At 40.8% G+C, this 21051-nt stretch overlaps 2 protein-coding genes across 2 annotated transcripts in view; one reads left to right on the top strand and one right to left on the bottom strand.

The window, feature by feature from the left end:
• The window catches only part of FGA (fibrinogen alpha chain), a 7224-nt gene extending 655 nt beyond the window's left edge, over positions 1-6569 (top strand). The window contains exons 2-7 of the mRNA XM_008635650.2: positions 1329-1457; positions 2339-2522; positions 2817-2962; positions 3905-4976; positions 5333-5930; positions 6309-6569. Coding sequence (XP_008633872.1) covers positions 1329-1457; positions 2339-2522; positions 2817-2962; positions 3905-4976; positions 5333-5930; positions 6309-6420 — 2241 coding nt within the window. The 3' untranslated portion in view covers positions 6421-6569. The remainder of the gene's footprint in view (positions 1-1328; positions 1458-2338; positions 2523-2816; positions 2963-3904; positions 4977-5332; positions 5931-6308) is intronic.
• A 1759-nt stretch (positions 6570-8328) lies between these two features.
• FGB (fibrinogen beta chain) lies at positions 8329-15813 on the bottom strand. The gene is made up of 8 exons (XM_008635648.2): positions 15684-15813; positions 13900-14103; positions 12473-12656; positions 11527-11754; positions 10817-10930; positions 10165-10287; positions 9691-9976; positions 8329-8838 (listed from the first exon to the last, which is right to left on the bottom strand). The coding sequence occupies exons 1-8, from the start codon at positions 15756-15758 to the stop codon at positions 8610-8612; spliced, it is 1443 nt and encodes a 480-aa protein (XP_008633870.1). The 5' UTR covers positions 15759-15813; the 3' UTR covers positions 8329-8609.
• Between the last annotated feature and the right edge of the window lie 5238 nt (positions 15814-21051).

The following is a 21051-nucleotide window of genomic DNA, read 5'->3' as shown; positions in this document are numbered from 1 at the left end:
CAGGATTTTCTACCTACAAATGACACACAATAACCTTTATTATGAAAGATACATTTAAAAACAAGGGTTCTTGTGGCAGCAACATCAGCTTAAACTACAACTAAGTAAGAATCAAATTTTTCATAAGGAAGGAGATAAACTTGATTTTCAACTGTGTTAATATAACCTTTCTTTTTTTTCCTCATTGAGGACTCAGTCCATAACCTTATGTTAGATTCTTTACATTTCTCTCAGAAGCAGTCGTATTGGAGTTGTCAATGTCTAAAGGGCATTTCTGGATATATGTGCTGCTTTTAGGAGGCACTTGGGCCAGATCAAATCATTAATTAATCAAACTACTGAATTTGAATCTGCTGATTTTTATAAAGACAGTCCAGTTCCCTAGAGTGGTTCTGACCCTGGAGGCTAGAATTAGGATCCCTTTCTCAGCTTCAGAATTAATCATCAAACATATTAAGAAGTGGTCATTCATATTTTCAAGCATTAATTATAATGTTTGAAAAGCACGAAAGGTGCACAGAGGATTTCAGTCAGACCTAATTATCTTAAGCCCTAAAGCACAACTTTCTTAATGAAAGAAAGAAAAAAAAAATATGGTTTTTACTAAGTGATAACACTGTAGGAATCCTTATCATGTTTTGGCCCGGAATTAGCTTGTATATATCACTTTTTTTCTCAGGTTTGAAGAAAACCTCAGCATATTTATTTCTCTTCTTTCCATTACCACAGTGAAATGCATCCAGCACTGAAATAGTTATTTTAATTGTGTTAGTAGCTTTCTTGCTCTTTTTGTCAGGCAAAACGGTGCTACAAGCTTACAGTTAGCAACTGTGATTAAAATCAGAAACACTAAAGGGAAAACTCTTCTTATATATCTGTAAGTCACTTTTGTGTAGATTGAAGGTGGTAAAGTGACAATAAGAATTTTAGAGTATTGCAGCAAATGGAAATGGAACATAGGATTTTATTATGATTTCCTTTAATTTAACCAGTATAAATCTAATTTCAAGTTAATTTTTTATTTACACACAGGACAAAATACTTCTGTGGAATGATACGATCATAACATATCCTGAGCATCTTTAGCTCTTGACATAGAAGCATTAATTTTAAAAGATTTAAAGCTTTATTCTGACAAAACAAACAAAATCGTATCTCACAAGAAATGCTGGAATAAAATCCTTGCACTGTTGGGTGTGATGCTTACCAGATGGCTGTGATTGCCTCCTGTCAGCTGAGTGTTTGAGGACATCGGCATTAAGTGTCTGCTCCCTTGGCAGCTGTTCACTTAATCTTGGTTTTGCTTTTCCCCTTTTTCCTCCTGGCAGGCACAAGACGAAGGGAGCACCTTTGAACAGGTGGGTGCAGGAGTGCGTGGTCCCAGGATTGTGGAGCACAAGTCCCCGTCCAGCTGCCAGTCTGAGAAGAGCTGGCCCATCTGTGCGGATGACGACTGGGTGAGCGATTAACACTGGGGTGAAAGGGGGGCCATCTGCAGGGCACCCATGGGCCTCAGCTGCATCAGCCGCTGGATCACTCCAACAGGTGCCACAGACCAGCACGGGATTCAGGGTTAGGGCCGAGATAACACTTCAGGTCGGGGCAGCCTGGGGAGATCTCCTGTGGGAGAGAAAGAAAGAAAGGAAGAAAGGAAAAAATGAAGACAAAAGAAAGAGGGAGAAGTTTGCAGCGGTGCAGAATGAGAAGAGAAACTAAGTCTGGAAAAGAAGGATTAAAGAAACAAAGGTTAATCCTAGAAAAACATAAGAAGTGTTTCTTTTCAGAATTTTGATATTGCCACTTTTGGAGGCCATAAAAGAAAGGAACCAGAATGAAAGTTGTGAGAAAAAGAAAAGAAGTAGCTAGGAATCACATACACTCACTAGTTAATTTTCAGGAAGTCAGATTACAAGATGCTCGGCAAAAGTTTCATAATAGTTGACTAGATATCTTTGTATATAAACTGTTAATTTGTGTCAGTCTTGCCTCTTGCATCTCAGTACATTGCTATGCTACATTTATTTGATGACTTCTTGGCAAAGAGCTTAAGTCTGTAAGAACATTAAGCTTTTCTGAGGAAAACTTTGCTTAAAAACGCTGGCCTCTAACATCCTTGCTCAAACTGGATGACAGACTTCTAACAGCAGACCTTTAGGAAATATATATATGTATATAAAATCTCACCCATGAAGAACAGAGGAGAGGGAAAATTAAAGGTTTACTTGTTCCTTATCCCACAGTTATGGCAGGTTTCTGAGGATGTGCTTCATTGATTCCATTATACAAGATGTTTACTCTTGAGGATTTTAGCACAATTTTTTCCCTCTTTACATTCTAGGGTAGCAAATGTCCATCAGGATGCAGAATGCAAGGACTGATTGATGAAAAGGACCAGGATTTTAGTCAAAGAATAGAAAAAATCAAGAAGCTGCTCTCAGATAATCAAAACAACTATAAGAAGTCCAATCAGATAATTGTGGAAACTGTGAATGTACTAAAACCAAACCTGGACAGTGCTCAGCGTGAGTGTCTTGCACCCAGTTTTATTATCCATTACTGAATTATTACTTTTTTGTGAATAAGCCGTATGTAGTCAAAATACGGGCTGCACTGGACATTATTATCAAGAAACAGAACAGTCATAATAATAGACTCTTAACTAGTTAGTAAAAATTAATGTAATTTTAATCTGCTCAGTACTATGAGAAATATGTTCTCAATTATGTGTTTAATCACATATTTTAAAATATGATACAGATTTTAAAAAGAAAGAAAAGCAGATGTGCATAGCTGACTGTGAGGCATTTCTGTTTCAGAGCTTGATGAGACGTATGGTCGCCTGTCAGGAGAACTGAGACGGAGAATTGTGACATTAAAGCAGAGAGTCGTCACTCAAGTAAACAGAATTAAAGCTCTGCAGAGCAGCATCCAGGAACAAGTGGTGGAGATGAAGCGCTTAGAGGTAGGTCTCTGCTAAGCACTTCCCATTCTTTCCAGGGCTTAGCTACAGAAAGGAGATGTATCTGTTATGGTGAGCAGTGCTCCAGCTGGGAGGAAACATGGTACAATTCTCAAAAGATCTGACTTGCTGAGACAAATCCCCAAAGGAGTTGCTTTCTGTCCATCCTGGTTTTCTACTTCTGCTCTCTAGGAACCAGCATGAATTCTGTGAGTTCCTAGTCCCATCTGCTGCCTCTGCTCTCAGACAGGCAGCAAGGATGCTCCATCTGCTGGTAACTGCTTCTGTAGGAGGTGTTTCCCCTCCTGTAAGGAGTTGCTGAGCAGTTAGAAGGGAGATGCACTCTGTCTATCCCCAGTGCTGCCACTGCTGCCAGGGTTGGCATTAAAACCCGTGTTTCCAGGTTGCAGCCAGTTCTTCTGATAGTAATGCAAGGAAAAGTCCTGGTACAGTGGTTTTGCTCAGAGGCTCATTTTGATTCCCAGATCAGAAATCCACCATCTGGATCATTTGAGAAAGCAATGGTAACCCCAAGATGTTGGACCTCACAGCAGGGCCGTGACAGACTCTGGGACAGGTTTAGTGTCTTCCCCTCTCTTTGGAAGGCCCATTTCTGCCCTAGTCCCCACGGAGCATGTCCAACTCTGCAGCACTCCTTCCAAAACCAGGAAGACACCCCTACACCCCAAAAATAAAGGGAGCAGAGGTTGGGAACCTCCTACAATATTCTTTTCAATGGAACTCATGTGCACTCTGCTATTGCACATGTTGTATTTACAATGGAAATAAACCTATGATGATATCAAAACCAAAAATTGGAAAACCTCAGCTGTGGGTGGGAGGTACTAGGGCAGTTCTCATCTTTCCCCTGTTCAGTATAAGATATCCTTGTTTGAGAAAGTCAGGAAAGTTCCCTAACCAAATTACTTCTCTCTGGTTATGTAGGTGGACATTGATATTAAGATACGAGCTTGCAAAGGAACCTGTGCTAGAAGTTTTGATTACAAGGTGGACAAAGAAAGCTACGACAACATCCAGAAGCAGCTTGCCCAAGCCAACTCCATCAACTTGCACCCAGAGCTTCAAGCAACCACCTTGAGTACACTGAAAATGAGGCCACTTAAGGACTCTAATGTTCCTGATCATTTTAAGCACAAGCCTCTGCCAGAAATGCAAGCTCTGAACATAATTAATAATATCAAGCAGATGGAAGTGGTATTAGAAAGACCAGAAACAGATGCAAAACCCTCCCGAGGCGACAGCTCGTATCACATGGCAGAATCAAGGGGGGATGGACCTTCACACGCCAGCAAATTAGTTATTCCTACTCATGGGAGAGAAACCCTTGGTCTGGGAGACAAAACCTCCTCCACTGTTCGTAGATGCACCAAAACTACCACCAAAAAAATTGTCTCTGGGCCTGATGGCCCTAGAGAAGAAGTAGTTGAGAAAACAGTTTCTTCTGATGGCTCAGACTGCTCCTATTTAGCTGGAAATGTTGGAGGGGAAGGGAGCACATACCATTTTAGTGGTTCAGATGCCTTGCACAAGCTAGAGACTGTATTCCCTGAGCTAGAGTCATTTTTTACCCCTGACTCCCCATCCACTGCTACTAAGCACGTTAGTGGATCTAGCAGCTTCTCAACCAGCAGACACACAACCAGCACAGGCAGTAGCTACACAGGTACAGCAGCATCCAGTCATTCAGGGACTTACGGGGGAAAAGACAGATTTGCAGACTTAGGAGAGGAGGAGGAAGATGACTTTGGAGGACTTCACCTTCAGCCATCTGGATTCCCATCTGGCAGTGCAAGTCGCTCCAAGACTGTAGTGACCAGCTCTTCTAGTTTCAACAAGGGAGGCTCCACTTTTGAAACCAAATCACTAAAGACCCGTGAAATAAATGAGCAGCTAGGTGGGTTGGAACATGATCAGAGTGCAGAGGATACCCCAGACTTTCAGGCACGCAGCATCAGACCGTCAGGAGGGAGGCGAAGGACACCCAGCACTGGGAAAGGTAGTTATTGAGGTAATGGAGCCGAACTCCATCCATAACCAAACTGACACAATGATTTTAGATACTGTAGTACTACAGTGTGATGATAAAGTGCAAGCACTGTGTCTGTCGTTACCACCTCGGAAACAAAAGGGAAAATATTTCATTAATACTCGGGTATTACATAGACAATTCACGATTTAAGAAGTGTAAAGTTTTCTTTCCTGAATTCTTTTTAATGTTGCCTGTCACTATACCTAGCATAGTCCAAGACATGTTTAATGATTTTCCTGAGCTATTGGTGTTTGGATTCCTCTGAACCTTTTATTAAACTTTGCTGGTAACTTCTGTCAAACCAGATCAACTTTTTTTTTTAGACTGTGATGATATCCGCCAGAAACACACTTCTGGTGCCAAAAGTGGCATTTACAAAATCAAGCCAGCGGGATCCAATAAGGTTTTGTCAGTTTATTGCGACCAAGAGACCACTTTGGGAGGATGGCTATTGATCCAACAGAGAATGGATGGATCAGTGAATTTTAACCGGACCTGGCAAGACTACAAGAAAGGTTTCGGCAGCGTGGATGGCAGAGGGCGAGGAGAGTTTTGGCTGGGCAATGAGAACATACACTTGCTGACTCAGAATGATACTCTCCTTCGGGTTGAGTTAGAGGACTGGGATGGAAATGCTGTGTTTGCAGAGTATCTCATACAGGTAGGGTCTGAAGCTGAAGGGTACGCCCTGGCCGTGTCCTCCTACGAGGGCACCGCCGGGGATGCCCTGATCACTGGCTGGGTGGAAGAGGGCACCGAGTACACGTCCCACGCCCAGATGAAGTTCAGCACCTTTGACTGGGACCAGGACCATTGGGAGGAGAACTGTGCGGAGATGTACGGGGGCGGCTGGTGGTACAACAGCTGCCAGGCCGCCAACCTCAATGGCATTTACTACCTGGGGGGCCACTACGACCCCAGGTACAATGTCCCTACGAGATCCGAAAATGGTGTAGTCTGGCTGCCATTTAAAGCCTCTGACTATTCCCTCAAAACTGTTAGAATGAAAATCAGGCCCATAGAAACCCTGTAGAAAGACAGGCCTTTAACATGTGTTATGACTACAAGTTGAAAAGATTTTTTATACATGTATGTATGATGTACCTTTACCCCGTGAATTTGAAGGCAACTGGACACATTTGCAGATTAGAAACAATAAACAGTGATTAATTATCAACAAGACTTTTTGGATCTTATTTTTAACTGACAAAGAAATATTGATTTAGGCTGGTGGTACAACAACTGCCAGGCCGCCAACCTCAATGGCATTTACTACCTGGGGGGCCACTACGACCCCAGGTACAATGTCCCCTACGAGATCGAAAATGGTGTAGTCTGGCTGCCATTTAAAGCCTCTGACTATTCCCTCAAAACTGTTAGAATGAAAATCAGGCCCATAGAAACCCTGTAGAAAGACAGGCCTTTAACATGTGTTATGACTACAAGTTGAAAAGATTTTTTATACATGTATGTATGATGTACCTTTACCCCGTGAATTTGAAGGCAACTGGACACATTTGCAGATTAGAAACAATAAACAGTGATTAATTATCAACAAGACTTTTTGGATCTTATTTTTAACTGACAAAGAAATATTGATTTAAAAACCCTTTTGATATGAACTTTGTCTATGTCTATGTCTTTGGCAGCTCAAACCTTGACTTGAGATAAAAATTTTTAATTTGAATTATTTACTTTGTTTAGGAGTGCTAAAGAAGTAAAAATATTTAGAAGTATGTTCACAATGAAATTCTGGCTCCAATGACACGGACTGTGAAAGTCTAACCAAGTTCAACATTCACACTCTCATTTCCATTTCAAGGGGAGCACAACAGCAGTGGGAGTCAGTTCTCAGACAGAACCAAGGGTGGTGTGGGGTCTCACTTTTGCCACACACACATGGAGTACACTTTGATAAAGAGTGCATGCATTTTAGGGCTGGCTTTTAAGGATCTCCTAAGCTTTGATTTTATAAATATGGACATAGACCTTCCATCCCATTGATGAATCCTAGATAGCTCACCATGCATTCTTGTCATTTCAAAATAAGACAATTCCATGATAACTCATCAAAATGCAACTCCCAAAACAGGCTGTTATTTTCTACCAACCACTAAAAGGTTATGACTCTAACCAGAACAAGCAAGATGAGGAGCGACCTGAATGTTTTTTAGCACATATGCCAAGCAAGGATTCTTCTACGGATAAGGGGTTTAAATCCGCTTGCTGACAGTGTGTGGTAAGGATCATTTAGAAAAAAGCTGGCTGCAGGGAATACCAGTGATATCGGTCACACAATTGCAGAAGACCACATTGTATTTCCCTTTATACCTTATGGCATAAAATTACACAAGTATTTACACTGTTTAATATTTCTGTGCTTCTAGAAGCAAGTGTGAGCAAACTTCCTTACCTCTAATCTCACTGACATGTTGCATTCCATTTAACAAGATCATCAAATACTGGCAAAGCAGCTCACTTTTAGTGTTTTTTCAGTGCTTCTCAAATACAGCCACTGTCCAACCTTTTCAGAAAGATGGCTGAAGAGCAAAGACATCTTTACAGTCATGTGTGAGGAAGCGTCTGTACTTTTCAAAAATGGGTTCCCACTTGCACATTATATTTTTGTTCCTTAGCCTCAGTGGAAGCCTGCCTGTGTGGATGCTGAACATTTGTGCTCCTTTAGTGAGAAGCTGCCATTATGTCTCCTTCTTGTCCTCCTGGGCTTCAGAGGTTAAATAAACACTAAAGGTTTCAGGTGGGATCCATCCACCCCTAGTGATCTGGGTCCCTTCCTTTGTGGAGGAAGGCAGACGCTTTGAGAGATGTTCATCCTGTCTGCCAGGGTTGGAAAGTCCTGTCTTTTTCTGTTCAAGGGAGCACAGACCACTAGGTTTGATGAAATACTTAACCTCCACCTACTCTATGACTGGAGACATTAATTACTCTAGTTCCATGATAGGGATTGTGTGAAAAACACTTATGTATGAAAGCACATATGTGAACCAGGTCCCAGAAAAGGGCATATTTTACCCAGCAATAGGATTTGAGCTAAGGGACCATTGACCTACTCATTTGTTCAATACTCTCTTAACCTTTATTCCTTCTGAACTTGTTACACAAGTAGTTACTGTTAGTTTTATAATATAAAAGAAAATAACTGTCTCTTATTTAGTGGAATGCATTTGCTTCTCCCCAGATTATGCATAAATACTTAGGAATAATATGAAGAATACTTTAGTTTTAAGACTTTATTAATTTTTAGAAAACACTTAAAAATAATCCTCTCCCTCTTTAAAAAAGATACAAAAGACCTTTGTAAAAGAGTGAAACAAATTGTTTTTATTTTATCAATGTTATTCTATACTAGTTAATTCTGTCTTGTGCACAAATGAAAAATGGAAAAAATACACTCATGAGTTATTTTGATCAGACAGATTTTGATTTTCATTTGACACAGCTTTTCACTTTAGGTCACAATATGGTTGTACATACATATTTGGTTCTCATATGTAAAGATAAGTCTTAGTACCATACTAAAAAGATAACCATGTACAAATACTAAAAGAAAATCCCTGATTTGGTACATTTTGGTAATGGTTATTGTGGAAAGTATGGCCGGATTTTCATGCTCATCTTCTTCATTGAATACCACGACCCTTTCCAGTTCATCCACACAACACCATCATCTGTCCCATGTTTTGCCATGTCCCAGCTGTAGGTCCCTCCCCAGTAGTATCTGCCATTGGGGTTGGCTGAGTGGCAGCGGTTGTACCACCATCCACCACCATCTTCTTTGGAGCACTGTTTTCTTGGATCTGAAGTTAACCTGATGAAGGGAAAAAAAGGTGTTGAGAGGGACATCTGTAATATAGGCAAACAGATCAACAGAGTACATATACCTGCCATGTACTGCAATTTTCAAACCATAATAAACATTTTAAGTCCTCTCTGAACTTTCTATAAAAATGGACCATCACAAGTGTGTGCTACACAGTGCATTCAGAAGGTAAAGCAGCTAAGGAAAAGAAGTCAAATTTTAGTTGCACCTCTTTGGGAATGTCATTTTAGTTTACTGATTGGTAACTACAGTTATTTGCAGTTTATAATGATAATTACAATATCAATGAAATTTAAAGATAGAAAGTCTTCCCCAACCTAAACAATTCCTTTATTCATGAATATGTAATCAGGTATTAAGCACAGTTTAGAGATACAGTGCTCTATTATGTACTTTACAACGGAGCTCCTGTCTTCTGAGTAGGCAGAACATTGTTTTTTAAATGGACGTGCTACCTGCCTCCTTCTTCAGGACTCATTATACGTTTCTGGAGTGAGTACCAGTACTCCTACTTAGTGTCCTCAGCACTGCTGCTGTCAGTCTCTGACTATGAATATATTGCATCCAGATTTGCTGCTTTGTCTGTGGTAATTCATTCATGGAATCAATAAAGTTCAGCATGCTTGCTTCTTACTTAGTTGTGGAGTGTCACTGACCTAATTTATAGTTTCACCTCTCCTTGGCTGTGCCAAGAGAACTGCATAGACATCTAGCTGGCAATTTGCAGGGATATAACATATTTTGACATAATACAAAATGCTGTGAAAACTAATGGCAAATTACAGAAATATTCTATCTTCAGCTCTATTTTTATTTTAAATGTCTAGTGCAAGTACATACCATCCATCATTGTCTCTGTCATATGTACTGAAGTACATGCCATTGTGAATTGTCATTGTCCTGTTTTCTCCATGCAGTTGGGAAGCTCCTTCCATCAGCGCGTTGCCTGCAGTTCCTTTGTAGTTACTAACTGAAAGTTGGTACTTGTTCCCTTCATTCTGTATGGTGAAACCTCCATAATGAGCTGATACTTTATCGCCGTTCCAGTCCTCCATTTCAATTAAAACCTCAGTGGGCCCTATTTTGGTAAGCTGGCTGATTCTGTCATTTCCAAGCCAATATTCACCTGAGAAACAACAAGTGAGAGCTCTGTGAAACAGACTTCGCAATATACTTCAAGGCAGCTTTATTATTTGCCTATAGGTCTGCTGAAGTGGATTAGGTAACTTAAAAAAAAAATCTAAGAGCTTCAAACAATAGAAGAAAATATTTTCAGTAAGAATAGCTTTTTGCATTTCATGCTTGGTGTTTTACCTGGTGTATCACAGTAGTTCTTCCCTCCACTCTTTGCAACATTTCCAAATCCTTTTCTATATTGATCCCATCTTCTTCCGAAATTAACACTGCCGTCCTGGCGGTTCTGAATCAAAGTCCAGCCTGCAGGAGCAAGAGTATTAAGATTAAATTACCAGTAGAAAAGGAGCATTAAACATTAAGATACAGCCCTTTTACTTCACCTCAGGACCAGAGGAGCATATGGCTTCCTTGCAGAAAGTCTTTCACTGCTTTTGAGCTCAGCTTTGCCACTTTTGCTCATGCTTAAGTAGTACCTTGGTCATAAGGAAAGGTGGAAAAAGCAGAACTTGAAGGACGGCCCTGGTCTTTTGTCTAGTGCATTGTTGCAGGGTAAGAAATGAGCCAGGCTGTCCTTGTCTGCCCACCTATACATCATCCATGTTGGTCATAGTAAGGTACCTACACAATTTATTTTGTTTCATTACAGAAGTATCCTATTCTGCATCAGCAGATGACCTCAATAAGACTTTCCTGAATGAGTCAATCAGATTTAATTATCAAATAATTATAAAAGCATAATTTCATATTTCTTTGTATAAAATACAAATTACTAATGTTATTTTTTGGTAGCATTGATAGTATTGTAAGAACATAGTTATTTCACACTAACCTCCATTATCTGTTTCCATGTCACAGTATACTCTGTATGGCTTCATGAAAGGATCTGGCTGGATGAGGTACATTTCAGATGTTTCACCTCCCTTTCTGATGATATCCTCACATTCTGCAAGAATAAAACAGAGACTATTACTGAAAGATCTGTGAATTTCTTCAACAGTCTTCTTATCCTTTGGTTTGCTGTTACCTGGGAACAGTTTTAAATACATAGACAGTATTTTACTTTCATTTTAATTTCTGTAATGCATCAAGTGAAAGAATCAGGGAAGAAAGAATACTGCACTGTTCAGCTTTTCCAAACAGGAATTTCTGAAACTTCAAACTAAGTGATGCAAGACTGTATGCCTTACAATGACTTCTTGAATTAGACAAGCTTCTGAAAGAAGAACCTTTCTTGACTGAAAAAGATCAAGAGTGCAGCTATGATAGTCAGAAATGTGCCATCTCCACCTTACAGAGACCCTGAAGCACGTTTCTTTAAAATGCTACTGGCCACTTACAAGACTGATACTGGATGACAGGATCTTTGGTCTGACCAGTATAGTGATCCAGAAAAGTTTTTTATCTAGGATCACTTTCCATCTTTCCTGATACCCTAATCAATTGTACAGGCTTCACATTCATACCAATTGAATGATGCATCCATCAGTTTGCACAGTGATATAAATGGGAGAAGAGATGTCATTATAGTTGAATGAGTACCTTTGCCTGAAACCACAGGAATATTACAGGAAACAACACATGGAGAACGGCAGTAGTCCACCTGGGTTGCAATGGCATTTTCCAGTTTTTGTATCTTTTTATGTAAAGAATCCACAACTGCACGAAGGACCCTGAGGCTGGATGGGATGTTATTGTCCAGATTATCCTTTATATAATTATACTGCAATTCCACTTCCGTGTTGTACTGAGAAACTAAATCATCATTGTCTAGAAAAGCAAAGAGATGAAAAGCAGATTAGTTTTCAACATGTTTTCTAGTCAAGGAGATCAATTTGTAAGTACTATCAGGGAGGGAAGGAGGGAAGGAGGGAAGGAGGGAAGGAGGGAAGGAGGGAAGGAGGGAAGGAGGGAAGGAGGAAGGAGGGAAGGAGGGAAGGAGGGAAGGAGGGAAGGAGGGAAGGAGGGAAGGAGGGAAGGAGGGAAGGAGGGAAGGAGGGAAGGAGGGAAGGAGGGAAGGAGGGAAGGGCATTTCTTTTGCTTACTTTTCTACAGGGTGCAAAAACTATGCAGATGCTCTCAGGGAAGTGGTACATGTGTACTGCTGTTTCTTTGCTAGCTAATAGATTTATCACTGGTGCTATACTCTGCAAAGAGCAGTAATTCCCTTCTTTCTGGGGAGCCATGGTGCCAATCCAGAGGCTGGTCATAAATGCATTGGATGGACTTAGGGAAACAGGTAAGGGGAACACATGAATGATGGTGACTTAGAGCCCTCATACGAATCTTGCCCTAGTATGAGATCCATTCCTTTGCCTCTCTCAAAGGATTTTTTTAAGATTTAAGAAGACACAGTTATGGAACCTGCTTTGATAGATATTCCACGGTATTTAAATTTTTTTTTAAGAAGTCCCACTAAAAAGTAACTGTAGGAATGCCAATAAAACTTCAATACCATTTACACTAGTAATTCATAGAAATAGCAAACCTTTTCTTTGTTTTTGCCTCTTTACCAATTTATCTTCTAGAACAATCACATATTCATGGAAGGTTGAGGAGCTCTCCGACAGTGTTTTCACTTTATCTTTTAGATCATGAACAACTGCTTTCACAGTTTTTTCCTGTTTTAACAGTGTCGTTCTCAGCTCACATCCAGTTGGACACAGCACTCCCTTAAAAGAAGCAAAAAGGGCTGTGAATAAAAGTAAAGAAGTTCTAGTCCCATCAGTGAACGACCATACCTTTGAACACAGGGAAGGGTTTGTAATGTGAGAACAGATATTTAAGCATCTAGATAAGCAATCAAGACATTTCATTTCTACAAAGAAGCTGTACTCTGAAGGTTGGGAAGGAACCTGAGTCCCTCAGGAACTTTTTTGAATTAAGCTTTTGGGAAAAGCCATTTCTCTTCACACTTTTTTGGTCCCCTATCTGATTTTCATTTTTCTGCACTGTTAAATATTCACTGTGTTAAGCAACTTGAACTATGATTAAAGCCTGTCAGGGACTACCTGGTGCCTGTGCATGTTTATACCTACCCTCTTTCCTCAGTCTGAACAGAATCATCCACATTCTCTTCACACTGCTGCATGTATATCTCATGAGATCACCATATGATTCATTTAAAAATTATCACCTCAAGAAGTTGAGGACCGTTGCTTCTACAAGTGCTGCACCATCAGGGACAGTTTTAAAAAGAGATGGGAAATTCTGACATCCTGTGAGAACCCAAATTCTCAGGCAGCAGGGGGCTCTCCCAAAACCATGTATTCATTAAGCTTTAACATATTTCATTTGTTGGCAACTTCCACACTCAAGCTTGCGCTCATGCACTAAGATGCCTCTCAGCACTATTACAGCTTGCATTTTCCAGCAGAGATCATGGCAGGGACAGTGTGATAGACTGCTGCAAGGCAGCAAGGGTGTGCTGGATGTCAGCATGCTTGTACACTCTCCCATAAGAGCTGCAGCAGCGACTGAGAGTAGACTACAATTACATTTGGAAACTAATTTTAAGAAAGACATGGGTGGTTGGGATTTTTTTGGTCCCTAGGGTTCCTTAAGATTATCTGAATTGGAATCCAGCACTTCTGCAGAGGTTTTTCCTGTCCTCAATAGTGACCTGTGCAAAGCCAGGCGGAACGCACAGGCTAACCCACAGATACCTCCTTTCCTGGTTTACGGTTCAACTCTCATCTCCCCATCTTTGCTGCAGGCCGACTCTGCCACTAATCCCACGGACTCGGACACATTACCTTTCTGAATGCAGTCCTAGCAAACCCAAGCAACAAGAAGAAAAGCTGGACTGCTTTAAATGAACAACCATCCTTTATTTGGCAAGGAAAACCCTTGTGTTGGGTGTACTGGAAGAAAAGGACAGTATGTCACCAGCTGTCTCAACAGCCAGACACCTACCAGCTCCTCCAGCGCGTGCGTGCAGCCTCCAGCATCAGGATAGACGATCCGTTCTTTCTTGTCCCCTGTCTTGCCCCGCTTCGGGGGCCGGGGCTGGTACCCGGGCCCGCTGATGGGAGGTGCCACAGGTCGGCGTGTGGGCGCCATTTCGCGCCTTTTGTCCACGGGTCGGTGGCTGCGAACATTAACCCCAGGGCTCTCATCCTGCATAGCCAAGGGGAGACAAAACTCTCTGAACCTGGGACTGCTATTGCAAAATGGGGTGCACACGGTGGAGGCACCCATTCAGCGCTCTTTAGTGTTTTAAACAGCAAGGAAAACCATGGAATGGAATGGAATGGAATGGAATGGAATGGAATGGAATGGAATGGAATGGAATGGAAAAAAGCCATAATGGAAATACTATACTGACATTATGTAAAAGTCATTGCTATCCCCTCCCTTGTAAGACTAATCACACTCTCCATACCTAGATGTAGATAAACTAAAAAGTCTTCAAACCAAAGTAAACCAATATTTCAATAGCCGATTTTGACCAAGGAACAAATCTTACATAGTTCAGAGCCACTAAGCACCATGAAACTTGAAGTGGTAGGCTACAAAAAAAAAAAAAAATAGACATCCTTGGGGCTAAGAAGCGTATTCAGCAGCACATTTTCAGTGTCCCAGTTTTTTATTGGGCTACAGAAGTATTTGTAAGGTCTCAGAAAATCAGGCCATAATCAAATACATCATCAGGTCTCAGGCCACATACCAGCTGTTAACTGGTGAAATTAGGAAAAGCATTTAGTAATATCTCTCAGAGTAGATTTTTAGAGCTCTTTTTGATGTATACATTCCCCATATCTGCCAGAAACAGCAAAATCTAAGAGGCTGGGCAAGGAAAACAGGCCTGGTCCCTAAGCACTTTTTCAAACAAAACCCTTCGAATTAATAGTTGAGCTACTGAATCAAAACCTACAGCCATTTCCAATCCCACTCAGCTACAAATAACAAACACTTGTAAGGATCCAGCATCAGAGGCTTCAAGTAGTTCCAAAAAAAAAGCAGCGTGCAAAACACAGAATTGCTGAAAATGATTTAATACGTTAGTGTTATCTGTAGTCAATGTGCAGACACAAGTGCTTAGATTGTCAGAAAGTCTGATTATCCAGACCTATTTAATTTTTACAGAAATTTTCAAACTATAAAAAAGTGTACCAAAATTCTAAATTGTGTTTCCCAGTAAAATATTTTATTTAAATAAAAATAAATAGAGATTAAACCATTATTTTATATTGATTCTCATTGCTTTTCCTTTTGTTTAGCAATTATTATCTCTTAATTTCCAATGTTAAGCTGTTTGAACTTGTAGTTCGTTTGGTTTTGGTTTTTTTTTAATATCTACTGACTCTGCAGAAAAGTTTTTACTGTCTTTGAGACAGGACATGATTAATTACACATTTCTACTCCTATATTGTCTGTAATATCGTATGTCAACATTGCTAAATTAGTATCCTTAAATAAATTCATCTAAATAACTAATCTTACCATCAAACATTCTTAATTCCCTACAGAAAAAGAAATAGGAAGAAAATATCTCCAAACTCAGAAAATAACCATTGTGGACTTACCTATAAAAAGTTAATTTTTTGAACAATTCAGGCAGAAAAAGAACATGCACTGGAATATCTTTTCCCACAACTTCTAATTTAGCTAACTCACATGAGCTGAGTAAGCCATGCATGCAATTAAATTAAATTAATTATTAATGACTAATTATTAATCAAGATCAGTGTTACAACCTCTTCATCATAGTCAACAGCGTCCTGGGACTGAACAGAGGAAACACAGAGCAGGAACACCAGGAGCAGTTTCATGGTGCTGGCTTGCGGGAGCAGCTCTGTGATCTTCTCTCACCATCAGCTCTGACAGGAAGAGATCTCCTCTGTCCCTTTATATATAGGCAGCAGCACTAATTTCCAGCTTCACAGTGATAGGATCAACCCTTCTGAGCAATCAGAGTTTCTCTGTTAATATTCAACCTTTCTCTTCACTCTGTGCCTGAATACATCTGTTGAGCAATTCCTCTGGACAACTCTTATCTGTATGTCCCAGAGACCTCTGTTGATGCTGGCATCAAATACATGTTCAGATCCTTAAAAGTACCTCCTGCTCAGATTACACAAGGTTACCACTGTCTCAAAAATCACAAGTATTTTAAAACAGCTGGAAATTTGAATAGCCAAAGGAAAAAAAGTCATTAGATGTCACGCTGTGATGGCTCCTTTTTTTTTCTGTGCTGAAAATGTGAATGTTTCAGAAATATTGTATTAAATGTGAAGACAACTCACAACATACAGATTGCTGCATTTTTCTAAATAGTTCGATGGTGCCTGATAGGTATGCAAATCTTTGGGTCTTTTTATATAAAAGAAAAAAAAGTATATTTTAATATACTTTTTTGAATAATAATTTTGAATAAAACCAACGTGCTGATTTATTAAAGATCAGATGAATACTGTAAGCATAAGCCAACATTATTCTATTAATATATCCTTGTGGTATTGTAAATGAACTAAAATAATTCAATTTTACATATTAATTTGCTGGTTTCCTTTTTTAATACAAAACGTACATCTTTCAAATATTATTTAAATATTTTTAATAATCTTTTAAGAGAATACAGCATGAAGTTACTTGAAATCATAGTGGAATACTCAAACATGCTTTCTAATGTTTTAAAAGAGGTTGCATATCACTGCTCTCATATTAGCAGAGTTTTAACATTTCAGTATGTTTATATCCTGTGATTTCCTCAGGAATTATAAATGACCAAAATGTACTGAATTAAATTAAGTGTGCCAAGTGAGAACCAGAACACTTTTCTGAAGTCATTCATACAGATATCTGAACCCAGAAAGGGATGCAAACTGTGGTCTGAGCTTCCGTTTCAAAGACTAACTTGACGGAGGGGGGATTTTATGGGAAGCAAAGACAAGAACAGCTAAAATTGCTTGGTTTAGGCCTTTTCCTGTATTTGTGCTGTTGTCAGAATTCTAGTAAGCTATGTAGATTCACAAAATATGAAAAATATTTAACCTGACTGGTTTAATTATTAAACAGTTTGGACCAAAATCAGCCATGGCTCAAGGAGCTAAAACTCCACTGAATTTGATCTCCTGCATGAGGACATCACCAACACTATTAGATTTGAAAGAACACAAACTTCTCCCTACAAATGTTAAAGAAATCTTTCTAAGGCCAAAACTGACATCATTAACAAGTTATTTCCACTTATGGATGCTATCCAAGATTTTATCATTGATTCTGGGAATCTCCAAACTTTTAATACTGTTTTCCCTCCATGTACCTCTAAGGGAAGTTCAGCCACCCTCATCTTACATACATGGAAGGGACATGGTCATCTTGAACCTTTGCCCATGGCTTATGAGCAGCTTGTGATACAGTGGAACTAAAACCAGGTCTCACTAGTCCCAAGCCAGAAACTCAAATTATCCTGGATCAGCTCACACAAATCTTAATTAAATATGATATTTGTGCTAAATCTGTTTTGAAACCATCAGCATGTTCCGCAGTAACTTATGGTGTCCTCCTTCAGGCATTAAGACCTCTTTAGCTCCTGATGAAAAGCCCTGGTTGTGTCTGTGCAGAGGCTGTTGGAGACTGGTTGACAAGGGTTGGTGCAGGAGCTCCCAAGCCAGCTGCAGAGGCCCAGCATGGGAAACCCCCAGGCTTATTCTGCCTTCAGATGGGATTTCCCCTTTGAAACTCAGCCTCTGACCCTCCCAGCTCCAGTACTTTTCATTGGCTTCCCCAGGAGAGTTGGGTGGTTGTGTCTCCCTCAGGATTCTCCATGAGCAACACGTGCATGTCACACCACAGCAGGTTGGTGGCTACGTGCCAAATGACCAGATGCCCCAGGGAAAGGATCGTGTGACTGTCCATCTGGTAAGCAAGGGCCTTGTCTGCACTGCAGAGGTTGTGCCTGGAGACTTTTACCAGCAAAAACGGTCCAAATTTGGAATGGCATACAGAGGGTTCTATCCTGGCAAACATACACACATACAGAAAAGCATTTTGGCAGCAGAAGTTAACCTCCATTAGCATCTTGGTTATGAGACGTGGTTTTACTCTCATGATTGCAACCATTACAGTCAGGCTGACACTTTATAAGGATTGAATAAAGCCTTATGAAGAACCAGAACTATGACTTAAATTTCTTCTAAAAATGATATCAAAGCTTTCTCTTCAAAACAGAACAACCTATCTTTTTTCCTTCATACTGCCTCCTCCAACTCATGTGGTTAATGAGAAGGTGTTTCCAGAGTTAACGTGGTAGTGATACCACAACCCACCTGCTAGAAACTGCAATAATACACCATGGACCTGTTGGTGTTCCAGGAAACCCCTCTGTACAGTATTTTTGTGCTAAAAAGGCACTTACTGGCAGAGGCGTATGTGTGATTTGAGGAATGACTATTTGCTCGCTGCCTTGGTGTTTGTTGTGCCAGCCAGTGATGCAACCCTCTTTAAACAACCCCCCATGCCCCCAGGTGAGTCGTGGTCACCAGATCATGGCCCTTCAGAGCTGGATGTACCCCCCGAAGAGGTCTTGGGGGACAGAACCTTCTTGGCTTACACTGAGCTACAGTGTTTAAATTTAAAAATAGCTGTTGATTTAGAAATGTCCTTTTAAACAACTAGTGTTGTAATAGTGTCATCCTATGAAAAGAATATTGTAAACTTAAATGTTCATCTCTGCTGAGACAAACATCCTTTTTTCTTATCTGCTTTTACTGGTAGCAAATATTACTTCAAAGGTTTCTTGTAAATGATAATTAATGGTATCTCCGTGTTCTGGGAGCAAGCAAATTCTAAAACATTAATGAATGTGCCTATTCACTTTGCCTTTAACACAACACTAGAAGTCCATCCAACTTACCAGTCACCCTCCATGGAACAGTGCCTATTAAAAAATACATAGTTTGCTTTTTCCAGAATTGCAGCTGTAGCTGACATGCAAGAACACATCAAGAAACCACATATAACAAAGAAAATTAATGAAATGCATATTCTTGTTAAAATTACTGACATGATTTATTGACGTTCCAGGACTAAATTTCACCTTAGACTAAACCTTCTAGAAAAACAAAAATATTAAATTTGTCCTCTAACTGGATTCTGAAATCTCCGAAAAGATTAATTTGTTCTCTGAGTTTCTAAAGCATTACAAGGAAACCAGGAAACAAGTTCGGATATAAATTTCTGAGGGGAATGTTTACTTGTAAAAAAAATGAGAACAACTATAGCAACTACAGGGCCATGTGAATACTACTAATAATAGTAATAAAAAGCACAGACAAGTTTTCTTGCTAAATATAAATGGATTTTTAAAAAAATTCTGCTACCAGATCACGTATTTCAAATTTGATTTCCCTTTAAAAGGCAGTGGAAGTAAGTCTGATTTCTTTCAACAGACAATAGGAAGGAAACAACTCTGTACACTGCCAGAGACTAGCCTTTAAAACATTTCCACACATCAAATCTACCAGTCAACTGAGCAATCAAGCAGGGTCATGCTACTCTGTCTGTAACCTTAAAAAAGAAAGGCAAACCTGTTTGAAATCCCTAGCTCTCCCCAAATTTCCTTTCAAATGTTGTGTATCCTCAATCTAACCTCATTAGCCCAAGAGGACATGAAAGGCTTGCCCCATTTTGACACACTGCCCTGTGGAGTTTGCACTCTAGGTTGCACTTTAAGCAAGGACAGACAATGCTCCCCCTCCTCGAGGTGCTATGCTGGCCTTTACAGGAAGCGCTGAAATCCAGAGGGATTATTGCCAGCCTCACCAGAGGGACTACCAAAATAGGCTGACATGTTAAATATGAAACCTGGCTGCCTTGGCTTGAAATGGAGCTGGCAATAGTTCTCCACCGTTAGTGACAATTGGCATCTCTTCCCCACCGCTACCTAGACCGGGAGCTGGAGGTCAAAGCCACGTGGAGCACATTACCATCACTGTAACCTAAATTACTAAACATAAATCATCAGTGCAGCCACAAGAAATGACCCACCAACTGCAGAAAAGACACGACCTTGATGTCAAGCAGGCAAGTCGTGTACCAGAAATAATCCCAGGCTAACACTGTCCTGTAGCTAATAAAGATTACAGGTTTGCACCACCTATGCTGCACTGAATTACTTCTAGTCCGGATCAGTTTGTAAAATGTTCACAGCTCAGGCATGCAGGCAGGCAGAGTAATTGGCTGGTCCAGTGATAAAGAAGAACATCATGATGGAGTGGCTGCAAAAGATGAGCTTACCAAATCCCAGCTACTGCCCAGGAGGACAAGACTTCCTGGAATTAAGAGCAGATGAGTGTATCTGGAGAAATTAGGTGCCTATGTGAAATTTGCACAGATGCATTTGGTTATTCTGCTTATGAAGGAAAGTGAAATATCAGGTGGAGTACCAGGGTACATTTGGAAGACGATTACAACCTCTGCGCTTTCACAACCAACACTTTGCCACGGGGTGCAGGGGTTACAGCCCGCTCACATGCTTCACTCTCCATCCAAATGAGGACCCGTGAACACAAACTCAAGACACTCTTCCCAAAAGACCAGCTATTATGGTCCAATATCACCGTGGTTCCAAACTGTGTGGCTTTATCCTTGAGAACTCGCGAGGGAAGCAATACTTGAAACCTGTAGCTGCACGACCCAAAGCAGTCGCAAAGGCCGAGAATTCCGGCCCCAAGACGGGACGGAGCAGAGCGCGGCCAGGCCCGCAGCGTGACGGGGCAGCGCCGGCGCCTCTCCCGCAGCGCCACACCGCCCTCTGGCGGCCGCTGCCCGCAGCGCACACCTGAGACACGGCCCCGCAGCGGGGCCAGCGGGGCCCACCTCCGGCTATCCCAGGGCCATCCCAAAACACGCGGCACAGGGTTGTGTGCAGAGGGTTCTTGAGTATCTCCAGCGAGGGAGACTCCGCAATCTTTCTGGGCAACCTGTGCTGGTGCACGATCATCGGCACAGTGAAGTTCTTCCTCATGTTCAGGAGGAACTTCTGTACACCAGTTTCTGCCTCGTGTCCTATTGCTTGGCACCACCGAGCAGAGCCTAGCTCCGTTCTCTTGTCACCCCCCT

The sequence above is a fragment of the Corvus brachyrhynchos genome, unplaced genomic scaffold (assembly GCF_000691975.1).
Source record: "Corvus brachyrhynchos isolate BGI_N302 unplaced genomic scaffold, ASM69197v1 scaffold175, whole genome shotgun sequence".
NCBI classification, from domain to species: domain Eukaryota; kingdom Metazoa; phylum Chordata; class Aves; order Passeriformes; family Corvidae; genus Corvus; species Corvus brachyrhynchos.
This window is presented reverse-complemented; position numbering and strand designations above follow the sequence as displayed.